General features: G+C 40.5%; 1 protein-coding gene across 1 annotated transcript in view; it reads right to left on the bottom strand.

Annotated features, from left to right (window-relative positions):
* The window catches only part of LOC138019675 (deleted in malignant brain tumors 1 protein-like), a 70707-nt gene that overhangs the window by 11360 nt on the left and 46847 nt on the right, over positions 1-12500 (bottom strand). The window contains exons 25-31 of the mRNA XM_068866537.1: positions 9902-9991; positions 8291-8656; positions 7649-7708; positions 7242-7265; positions 5847-5870; positions 868-1005; positions 334-492 (exon numbers count right to left, since the gene is read on the bottom strand). Of these exons, the coding sequence (XP_068722638.1) occupies positions 334-492; positions 868-1005; positions 5847-5870; positions 7242-7265; positions 7649-7708; positions 8291-8656; positions 9902-9991 (861 nt within the window). The remainder of the gene's footprint in view (positions 1-333; positions 493-867; positions 1006-5846; positions 5871-7241; positions 7266-7648; positions 7709-8290; positions 8657-9901; positions 9992-12500) is intronic.

The following is a 12500-nucleotide window of genomic DNA, read 5'->3' as shown; positions in this document are numbered from 1 at the left end:
TTTTACCCAAACATATCGCGCATGATGATATCATCAGTAGCAACTGGCATTATAGGAATACAAACACAGGAATTAATAGGATACCGGATATTTCGGCCAAAAATTAATGGGATACGGGATACTTCGACGCCCCCTCCCCCTCCGCAAATGGGGCCTCAGATATGCAAATCCCGCTACTTCACGATTCGATTCCATCTGTTAACGTGTCGAGCATGCGCAAAAAATGCTATTGAACATCACTGAGATGATCACTCAATGATATCACCGTATTTCACAGCAACCGAAGCAGTAAACCCCTCTGGTCCACAACTTGAGTTCACAACTGTGTCATACCTGAACAATAGGCCACATTGTCTTGGCCGGTTATAGCCTGGCCTGGAGGGCATGTGCCACTGGTTATAACGGGCTCTGCATACTCTCCTCTGGTATCGGATGGTGACATTGCCATTCCCTCAAAGTTATCGTATGCTTCGTTTACAAAACGGTGGCGAACTAAAAAAAAAAGGAAACACAGGGAAAAGGACAATTAAAACTTCACAAAACGGAGAAAGAAGCCCACACTATTTGCGTACAGAAGGTTAAAAAACGTTTGTAGTGAGGGTTTTGTTTAGGACTGGTTTTAAATAGAGCGTCGAAACAAATAAATATTATGCAATATTCAGATACGACTTTCAGGTTAAATTTTGCAATAATAGCTTGGTCTTTTTTCCTTTGTCTTATTCTCCGAAATTTAACTAGTGTTTATGTCCTAACAAAAAGTTAAATAATACAGCTTGCGCATGCTTCCTGTGCTTAGGTTTGTCGCTAGTGTAAGGCAGCCTTACTGCCTCGATCACGATAACCATCGTAACATTAAAAAATGTTTACCTCCACTATTGCCTCTTTTCTTTTTCTTTAGGTGGAAAAAGACTGCAACCGCAACAACTGCTATTATTATTAATAGCAAGGGAACCACAATGCCAGCAACTACGCCTCCGTTTATTGCATTACCCTTGTCTCCTCTTCCTGTTAAAAAAAAAAAAAAAAATAATAATAAATAAATAAATAAATAATAAGCAAACAAAATAAAAGTTTGAATTAGATTAAATTTACATAAACATTTAAAAATAAAGAAGTACAATAATGATAATGATAATGATAATGATAAAAATAATAATGATAAAATAATAAATAAAATAAAAAATAATAATAATAATAATAATAATAATAATAAATGGGCACCGGGGTAGAACAGGTTGCTGCTTTAGCCTACCACGGGAATATGGACGCTCCCACCCACCAGAGTCTTGGGTGGCACCTTTGGCAAGTGCCAACAACCCAAAAGCCACCCGTGTTAGGGTTACAACAACCTCATTTGATGAGAGAATGTCAAATATTGAATTTCACACTAACGACGTCAACGGGACTGGAGCTTGTAGTGAAGGTGCCGCGTCCGGCAGGTGTCCTGTGGATCAGCAGCGCAGGCCCGGTCGTCATCCTGCTACTTCTGAACAACGACAGAAGAGATTAGGATGGTCAAAGGAGGATAACAAACGGTTGTTTGAATGTTACATCAGGAGTGAGCCAGAGAGGCGAGGGTACTGAAAAAGATTGCTAGACCTGTGGAAAGCCCATAACATGAACAACGAACTAACAGAAGTCACCGAGCAAAGATTGGCTGATCAAGTACGCCAGATTAAGAACAAGAAGTGGCTAGAGATTGTGGATCAAGAGGAAGTAGCCATATGAGTAAGACATGAACATCAGGAGATTGACACTACAGAGCTCTATGCCAAAGATACACCAGACTATGAACATCAGGAGACTGAAACTACGGACCTTCTTACCACAGATACACCAGACCATGCAACAACATCTGATACCCAAGAAGAACACCAACGTGAAGAGGAACCCAGAGTTTGCACTGCTGAAGAATTACAAGAAGAGATAAGCCCAGAACTGGAAGCCCGTTGCGACAGGATCCTAGAAATTATACAACTAGAACAGAGAATAGGATTACCATCACTGAAGTCATGCAAAAGAACGAAGCTGAAAGCAGAAGTTGGAAAATTCAATGAAGCCGTCAAAAGGATTCAGACGCACAACATCACTGAACTGAATTCTTTACAGCTGCATATGTTACTACGAAAAGAATGGGAATGATAAAAGGGTGGAAAAGGAGAAGAAGTGAAGAGCCATTCTCGAAGAGAAGGATTAAGGGGAATATCGAAACTTGGCGAAAAGACCTGAGAAAGATTGAGGAAGTCCGAAGAGGAAACATGAGACTGAAAAAAAGAGACAGGGAAAGGTTGAACAGAAAATATCATCTTGAGGAAAGGGGCGCTTTATATGTCTCAGACATGTTGAAACAGAAGATCAAGGCAGGTGGAGTTAAGATCAAAAGATACGACGAGAGATGTCAACAGTTCAAACAGAACCACCTGTTTAGAACCAATCAGAAGCTGTTCTACAAAACACTAGATGGAAAGGAACGAGGAGAAACGGTGTTACCTGATCCCACAGAAGCAACCTCCTTCTGGAGCAAGATCTGGTCGGAGGAAGTCGGTCACAATGAGAGAGCATCTTGGCTAGAGGATGTAGAGGTGGAGTTCAGTACAACAGAGGTGCAAGAAGATATCAGCATCACTGTGGAGGATATTAGAAATGGAGTGAGCAAGATGGCAAACTGGAAGGCAGCCGGCCCCGATCTTGTTCAGGGGTTCTGGTTTAAGAAACTGACAGGATTGCACTCTAGATTGCAAGAATGCTTGCAAGACTGTATATGTCAAGGGAATGTACCAGAGTGGATGGTCAGGGGAAGAACAGTTTTGATACAAAAGGACACAGCGAAGGGTGCCCAGGCCAGCAACTACCACCCTATTGCCTGCCTACTCATGATGTGGAAGCTGTTGACATGAGTTATGGGACGAACTGCTAACAGATGAACAGAAGGGGTGCAGGAAGGGATCCCGAGGAAGTAAAGATCAATTGCTTGTAGACAAGGCAATCCTGATGAACTGCCGGAGGAGGTTCATTTTTGACAAACTTGTCAGTGGCTTGGATAGACTACAAGAAGTCATATGATATGGTGCCGCATTCATGGATCCTGAAATGTCTGGAGATGGTTGGGGCAGCCAAGAATATGATCTCTATAATCAGCAACAACATGTGGTGAACTGGAAGACAGTATTGACATCAGGAGGAATGGCTCTCGGGCAGGTGGACATTAGGAGAGAAATTTTTCAAGGTGACTCCTTGTCACCACTACTGTTTATAGTGATCATGTTACCCTTGACCCTAGTACTACGAAAAATGAGAGCTGGATACAAACTGGGAAAGGACATGAAGCTCATTAACCACCTACTATTCATGGATGATCTGAAGCTGTACGGAGCAAGCAAAGATCAACTAGACTCACTTGTTCAAGAACTAAGGATCTTGTAGGCTAGACAAGTGTGCTGTCCTGGAAATGAGAAAGGGAAGACAAGTTGGCAGTAGCGGAATAGAACTACCCGACGACCAGCATATCGGGGAAATAGAAGAGGAAGGCTACAAATATCTTGGCATCTTGCAGTTGGACCAGACTCTCAACACCAAGATGAAAGGCAAGATAACATCAGAGTATATCAGAAGAGTCAAGTTGTGTAGATCAAAACTCAATGGAGGAAATTTGATCGGTGGCATCAATACCTGGGCTGTAGGTGTAGTACGCTACAGTGCGGGGATTGTGGACAGGACAATGGAGGAGGTAGCTACCCAACATGGATAGAAGAACTATGAAGATCTTCGCAATGAATGGCTGTCTGTACCCCAGGAGTAATATTGCGAGGCTGTACCTGCCGAGAAAGGAAGGGGGAAGAGGACTGATCGGCATCGAGGAGTGTGTCAGAGAGCAAATCCCTTCATGGCTACCTAAGACAGAGAGAGCACAGAGTAGATGCTTCAAGCTGCGTTGAAGGAAAAAGTGATTGTTGAAGAAGAGAGTCTGCAGGACTATGAGAGGAGGAGGAAAGACGAGAAAGCTAAAAACTGGAAAGAGAAAGCCCTACAAGGTGCGTTTGTCCAACAAATATCAGATGAATACTTATTTCGCTATCTTTATTCTTAAAATCAAAGTTCACAAAGGTCAGGCTAGCTCAAAGAGCTCATCTCATTCCTCAAAGTTGTAATTTTTCTCACTGGAGACTCGATCCTTTTCTCACAAATCATTGTCTGCAGTATTTTGCAATTATATGAGCTCTGATGTTTGGATGGGTTAAACATGCAGAGACTGTGACAAAGGTGTGTGGTTTAGAAATTGCTTTGCCGAACCGTGGTATCCCACGTCAACAGATGTCCAGGATTGACCCTAATTAGATGCACGGGGGTTTCAATAAGCGTCGCGAAGTGTCCCGTTGCTCGTCTCCCCAACTTCAACATCACTTGTGTTTCGGAATATTGAAAACAAATTGCGATTTTGAGACGGCAATACCACCTTATATTGACGGCTAGTTGGGAGAAAATATCATCCATCATTTATAAGGATAAATAAAACTGTAAACTAATCAACCCGCGCCTGATCGAAATTTCAATTCTTTCTACCCGCGAAACGTCTTTGCTTGCGTTCGTCAGCAACCCATTTCAGTGCAACGACGTCAATTTCAACATTAGAACCAATCACAGACCGCAAAAGTGAGACGGCAATACCACGAAATATTGACGGCTCGCGCATAGGCAAAACTATAAGAAGATCGCGATACAAACAATTAATGTCACAAAGTGTTCCCCAAGTAAAGCTTGTCAAGTAAAGATAAACAGCTACATTTAACCTCAGCTAAAAATAATGCTAACCTTTAGTTACCCTACCTTATTGTTAGAAATAGGTCGTCAAGGCTTAGACTTAAAGGGACACTTCATGTTGGATGTCAAAATTGGGTGTGCATTTAATTAGGTGCATTTTTGGACATAAGCCCCGTGTTAAGATTAAAAACAATGCTAAAATAACTTTTGAAACTGGAATAATCATCAAAGTAAGCAACTTAAGCAGTTATAAATAATAATAATAATGAATAATAATAATAATGATGATCAGCACAACATCATCATCATCATCATGATAACTTGCAGTGGCAAAAGCTACAGTAGCTTTTTTCGGGTCGGCTTATCTCTCAGTTTCCAAAGATCTCTGTTGAGAGTTTACAGTCTCTCAACTTCGTGGTCAAATCAAATATGCCCAACAATGCAGGTATTTAGATGCATGCTGACTTTAATAACTCCGTGTCACACAGCTTTACTTCACTACGTCAACATTACTCGCGTCTCGGAATACAGTGATGTCACAAACTGTCCCCTAAACTCCGGTCCTTAAGTGAAGGTAAACAACAGCTGTATTTACTTCCAGGTTATCTGGTGACGTAATTCGGAGGACTGGGAAGAAAAATTTTAACGCCGTATCCCACAACCACGCGCGGCCTTATTTTGGAATTCAACATGGCAGAGTCGAGGCTAGAGCTCGTCGGGTCTTCTTGAATGTTCATTCAATAACAAGAAATGTTGTAGACACGGAATGATCTGTTGAGTTTTGGCGATGGAAATACTGCAGGGAGTTTGGAAAGAACACCTAAGGCCGCGCGCGGTTGTGGGATACGGCGATAAAAGTTTTCTTCCCGGTTGATATTAACAGGACACTTCGTTTTGAGCATCAAAAGTAGGCGCGTATCTAATCATTTCAATTTCTGAACAAAAGATACGGATTATCATTATATTCAATCGCACCTCGAATTATCCGAGATAAGCACTCCGAATAATCAAGAGGTTCGACAAAGATTGCACATTTTAACCTTAATAATGTCAAAGGTGGAAAAATACCCAAAAAATGAAACACTTACTTGCTTCATTAATGTTGACTTTCCCTAAGTAACAAGCAAAAACAAAATAATTTTTGGAGTTAATGTAACTCATTGTTCTTGTTAAGAAACCTCCACTCGTGCTGAAGAAACTCGTCACAATCAACTTTATTCATTTTAAAAATCAGTTTTAGAATTGCATATTTTCGCTTTCATTTACCCGGGTGCCACCATCACCATCCGTGACGTGTTAAGGTTGCCCTATTGTTCTGAAAGAAAGAGCTTGAAACAAGATGTGGCGACTTGAAAACAAAAGAAGCTCTTTCAGATTCATTCCTTTCGGATATAAACGACTTCATTGAGAAAAAAAACTTAACCAATTTTTATTGTTAAGATTATTTCCTGCGGTTTAGTTTTCTTCCTTTTGGAGTGGAGGCTCCCATTGAAAACACAGCAACATCAGCAAAGTTCGAGATTCTACTATCGCATAAAAATAGAAAGTTGGGGCAAATTCTCTTCAGACATTTCTGGAATAGAACGCATAAAGTAGCAAGTTTACCTGTTTTATTTATCTATTTTTTATTTATCTATTTCCGTTTCTGGAGTGAATGGAACAATACCCTATGACAACAGAACGCAACGCAACAGTGCAGTTTGACTCGGGTGCTTCCCAGTAAACAAATTCAAAATTCGGCATGTCCAATTGAACGAGCACAAGTTTGCACAGCATCGCTCCAATCAGTGAACACAAGACCGAAAACAAAAATACATAAACAACAATTTGGTCGAATGGAAAGCCTGGGAATTTTCCGAAACTTTTTGCTAATTTCAAAGCGTCCTTGGTATTTCCAGAACACGTAAGCACGTAGGTTTTTGTTTTGGCGCGAACATCGACCAACTCCAAAGTCGTACCCAGACTATACCGAGTGTTGATTCCAAAGATAGCTTCCAAGTTTTCGGAATGTGTTCTGTATACAAACGTATGTTGCTAGTCATAAAGATTCGTTTAGTCTTAACCGAGACAGACACAAACAGAATCAGTAGACTTCCAGCTGCTATGTGAACAAAAGGTAGACTCCGTTGAAGTCTTTTCGGAGAAGCCCTATAAACCGTTTACCCATCTCACAACCTTAGCTCCTAAACTGGAAGAAACTTGAACAAAATACGATAGAGAGTAAGGCACGGAGTTTTCCGTGATTTGCTCTGTCGCTGTAAAAAGGCTCGCTATCAATTGGGGCTTAGCTGTGTTGTCTGATTCGTACCACTTCGGCGGGGATTCGAGTAATTTAAACTCAAAGAGTAAATAAGTAAAAAAGCACCCAGGGACAACAGAAACAGGGTAACTAAGGCCATTGGCCGAACGTTTCCAAAGATAGGCAATTTAAAAGACGAACACTTCAAGAACGTCACGCTACGACAAATCTTTTTATCACTTACTCGTAGTAAAATCTGGAACAGTACCTGAAAATAAATATAAAAATAAAAAATAAGAACAAAGCTAATTCATTACCAATAAGTTAACATTTGACGATAAAAATAGTCCTAAATTTACATTGAATTTGATTGGTAGAAACCGTAGAAATTCAGGAACTGATGTTACAGTTCCCTGTTTCCCGGAGAAATCCGGCGATTTTTTCCCACTGCCTTTGGTTCAGTCATCTTGCGAAACAACCTTTCGGCTGTGTCAGAGCAGTGAAGGATCAGTCCCCGTTGAAAGAAAAATAGTTTTTTTTTGCAAGAATATGCAACCAAGAGCAGCGCATATATGGATTAGTAGTTTCTAGTTAGTTCTTTTTATTCTACACCATTCACTTATACATTGATGCTGAGAATGAATGCGTTACCTTGGCGGGAGGAGAATGTTGACGCATGCGTAGACAAAGCACTCATGGGAGTCACGGTTACTAAAAGTGATTATGCAAATAATCAATTGCTGTTAGTCATTGGTGAAAAGTCAAAATTACGAACCGTTAACGGATAAAGTGATTAAAGCAAACAAATGCTATTTCGACTACAAGGGCAGCTTAAAAACTAAATTTCTGAAAGATAATGTGTTCATTATTCCCGAAATTTAAACCGCAATGACCAAAACTACAGAAGCAGGGTCTTAATGTCTTAGTCACAAATCTGCGTCTTTTGGACACAATTCTGAATCATGCCACATATGTATGTCTTTTTAAAATGATCTAGTGCGCCGGGTTATTAATATTACAGAGTGAAGATAGTGACAAACGGGAAATCAGGAACCGAGCCGGCTGTCCCAGCATGTTTTAGGCCTTTTAGCTTAAGTCCAACAAAAAAAATGCTACTGTAGCGTAAGTCAGAAACAATTTGTCATCGCGTTATTTGTGATTGACCCCTCTTGTGCCTATTCGAAAAAGGAAATAAAATAAACAGATTGACAGAGACAGAGATGAATGGATGAATAAACGATAATAACATCAGTACTCGCTTGATTGATGCATTACTGGTTTCAGTAAAAATACCTCTCTCGTATCGCAGATAAAATCCTCTTCCGGAGTTCACTGAATCAGAAGTGAAGAGAACTTGCACCAAATTCCTCGTCGACAAAAACTCCCAAGGTACCTTGTTTTCGTAGGAAGTTTCACTCGATACCCCATCACTCACTAATAAAGTGTCTCCCAGTCCTCCTGACTGTGCTGCATGCGAAAGGTCCGCCTGTTGAACTGTGACCTTTATTAGAAAACCCGGAGCGACCCGAATGTTCCATCGACAAACAAGATCATTGGGATAACCGTAAGGATGGCGTGGACTTCGCACAAAGCCAGTGTTGTGAAGCCAATCAAGATAACCAAATGTTGTGTTGACTGCGTGTGGTATACCATTACAACCTACAATAATAATAATAATATAATAATAATAATGACAATGACAACAATGACAACGATGACGATGACGATGACGATGACGACAATGACGACGACGACAACAACGACGACGACGACAATGACGATGACGACAACGACGACAACAATGAACTTTATTGAGGTGTATTTAGCATTGGCGAACGTATTGGGGACACAGGGCAAAAATCACATAAAATCAACTCAACTCAGTCATATCAAATCGTAGGTCGGTTTCTGAGAAGAGGGGAGAATCGGAGTACATGTACCCGGGGGAAAAACACTGAGTGCAGAGTTGAGAAATAACAAACTCAACCAACATATGATGCCGAGTCTGGGGGTCGATCCTGGAACACATTTGTGGGAGACGAGTTCTCTCAATGCACCATCCCTGTTCCCAATTAAAGGCAAAAGATCGCTTCAAAAAAAGCAAATTCAGTTTGTATAAAAGTAGCATTCAGAGCACACAAACAGCAGAAACGAATAACTGAAGAAATGAAACAAATTAGTTATGTTTAGTTCTTTTTGCATATCTTGCTTTCTCTGCGCTCTTATAGCCTTATTGGTCAACTGGGTTCTTATTTAAGTTCTCTCACCTAGTCATTTGATTATTTTTTAAAATTTCAAATTGATACCTGTGAGCGAGTGAGCGAGTGAGTGAGTGAGTGAGTGAGTGAGTGAGTGAGTGAGTTACTGAGTGAGTAAATGAATGAATGTACTCAGCCCCTCGACTGTTCCTGTTTTTAACGCCTCTGTCTCAAAAAGGGTGTCAAATTGTGGCCTTACTAAATAACAGCTTTTGTCATCAAGTACCTGACATGAACTCTCTTGGGGCCTCAAAATACTGCAGTTTGTGGGCTACACAAGTTAAGTGGTTTTTCTTAAATAAAAGGGCGTTTATTCTTTCACCTTACAGATTTTAGTCAGTTAACAACACTTTGCGTTTTCTGTACTTGGGCAAAGGAATGTCAATCTTCAATTTTGAAAGAAAAATCACAAAGGAATTTTTCAACGTCATCTCCGAATACACTTATGCTTCTCTCCAAAGCGGTCCTTGGTGAAACGTATGATCTAGTTTCGGTAACTTTTAACAGCGACATTCGGTAATCACAAAATGAGAAATCTCGAGAAGCAAACGACAATGTTCCGTACAAGTAAAGATATTTCACTCTAGGAAAAAGCTTTTGAGGTTTACTTTCTCTTAAATATGGACAGAAAAAAAGGAAAACCTACCTCCTTCTGCTCTTTGAATTTTTGGTAGATCTGAGGGTAGAATATGTGTGTTTACAGACTCTGTGGCTGAGGGTATCGGGGTGGGAGCACCTGCAAAGAAATAAACTTTAAATTTGTGGTCTGAGGAAAAAAGGCTTCAACATTTGCTTCAACAACCGTTCGATTTTGTTGAAAGCCGTTGATTGAACGATGTTAAACGATCTTGACGACTTCAACACATCGTCAACATTTGATTCAACAAAGCTTCAAGAGAAGCCTTGTATTCAGTCCCAGGCTGGAAACGTGGTTGTTACTATGGATACGGACATGAATACGTCAATGAAAGATCGATTAGAGCCCACGCGTATACCAAACAATGTTGAAGGCTTCAACTTTGTTCAACATTCGCGATAGCAAAGTTTAAACGCTTTTAAACTCATTCAACATCGATGCAACATGCTTCAACACGGTTTAAAAGGGGTGGCAAACGGTTTCGACATGTTCAGCAAAATAGATTCTACGATGACTGCAAAGATTCTCTAAGCGGACAGACACATAAATTTATAAGTTATGCGATAATGACGCGATCTTGCTCGCGTCAGATTGAAGTTTCTCATGAATTGCGTTATAACATTGTCAAAGTAGTCTGCGGATCCACTCGGCTAGCGCCTCGTGGATCCACAGCTACTTTGACAATGATGACACAATTCATGATCAATAACAGGACAGACGCATGAAAAACTGACATCCTGATGTTGAAGCAGATAGGCCATTTTACGGATACGGTGGCCATTTTGAAACCCATTGTTTCAAATAGCTACTATGGTATTCTAAGGGGGCAAATGCAAACTAGGTTGCCTCCTCAGAATTCCATAATAGATATACGAAACAATGGATATGAAAATGGCCCCCGCATTCGTAAAATGGCCTGTGTTGAAGTTGTTTGCCCTGCCCCTTCTATGACGTAATAGTAATTTTACGCATTCTTTACTTGTAGCGTTTCATACTCCATGGTATAAAATGATTAACTGAACTTATTCAGGGTTCATACTCTTTTAAGCTCTTCAAATTCCATGACCTTCAATGACTTTTTCCATGACCTTTTCTAGCTTTCCATGACCTTAAGTTTAGCTGTCACGTGAAAAAACTTAAAAAAACTATCCTTGTTTTAGGATATTCTCTGAGATAACTCAGTTCAAATTTGAATAAATTAACGTCCTCTGTCCGCCAAACTTCCGATTGTTTGATAGAAACTCGTCTTTGTTTCATTTTATCCTTGCTTTGACAACTGCAATGATTTATAATTTTAACTTTCTATGACTTTCTATGACCGACCATATAATTCCATGACTTTCCAGGCCTGAAAAGTGAAATTCTTAAATTACATGCCTTTCCAGGCTTTCCATGACCCGTACGAACCCTGACATGGAGCTAAACACACGCGATTACAAAAGCATAGAACGGTTTACATAAATGTTATTTCTGGCGTATGAGCCTGCGAAGAAGGCAGAAATAAATATTTCGACGGCACGAGATACAACAGGGCCTGGGTTCTAGGCCGGGTGCACCATGGGTAGCCATATCGGGGGTATCTAAAGCTGCGTATAACACGTGTACGTCATCTAGGCTTCTGAACCAACCTCTCCTTGGTTTTTTCCTTTAATTTTTGTTTTTTGCTTTTGTTTTATGTCCTCCTTAGGAGCAGGCTATTCTCGATTACATTATAAAGTCCCGTAGGAAGGGCTTTGAGCTTGAGCCTTGGTTCCTACCCAGATTTCCTGCCCGCAGTTTTTCCCTTCGGGGTTTTTTTGGGCAGGTTTTTTCTGGCCTCCGTCTTACCGCATTTGTTTTAGTTGTAAGCGGTAGCTCAGCTCTGCTAGTTTTCTTATCTTATGTACTTGTTTGGTTTTTCACAGTTGTCTAGATGTTCCTTTACTTAATATATTTACGTTAGATGTATATGAAATTAATCACTTGATGTTTTATATGCTTGTTTTCTATGTATTATTAGTTCAGCTGTCCTGTGACGCATCTTTAAGTGGCGAGATTTGCCTAGCTTTACGTAGTTTGATTGCTTACAATGTGACAGACTTCTTGTAAGGGGTGTTAGGCATTTGTTTACCCTTGTTTTCGTACCCTAGCCTTTTCTGGTAGCCTAACTGGCAATTGGCCTACATGCCTTGTTGGGTACGTTAGTGAACGATTTTCAGTTTTTTCCCGGCGCTCAGCCTCTGCGGTCCTTCAGTGTTCCCTGTCCCAGTTATTCGTTGATCAGAGTTTTATTTAGTTTCCCCAGCCTAACTGGCAGCCTAACTGGCAGCCTAACTGACACTAAGCCTGCGTGCTTAAATGGGGGATTCAGGTCGATATCGACCAGATGTAGCGGTTCTTTCAAGTTCTTTTCGTGAAAGCTAGTTTATTTACGAGTGTTGTACTCTAGTTATTTACCTACTGCTGTATTTTATACGTACTTTAAAGGGTGGTTCTCGCCAAGCCGTCCCAAAATAAACTTATTTGCCTTTACATTTTGTCTGTTGATGTTGTGTAGTGGAGTCTAAATACATTTCTCTTATAAAGAGGCTCGAACTAGTTTCAACGCTTCCAAGTGACGCTCTTATTA

Source organism: Montipora capricornis, chromosome 10 (assembly GCF_036669925.1).
Source record: "Montipora capricornis isolate CH-2021 chromosome 10, ASM3666992v2, whole genome shotgun sequence".
NCBI classification, from domain to species: Eukaryota; Metazoa; Cnidaria; class Anthozoa; order Scleractinia; family Acroporidae; genus Montipora; species Montipora capricornis.
Note: the sequence above shows the minus strand (reverse complement) of the source record. Positions and strands in the feature narration are given on the sequence as shown.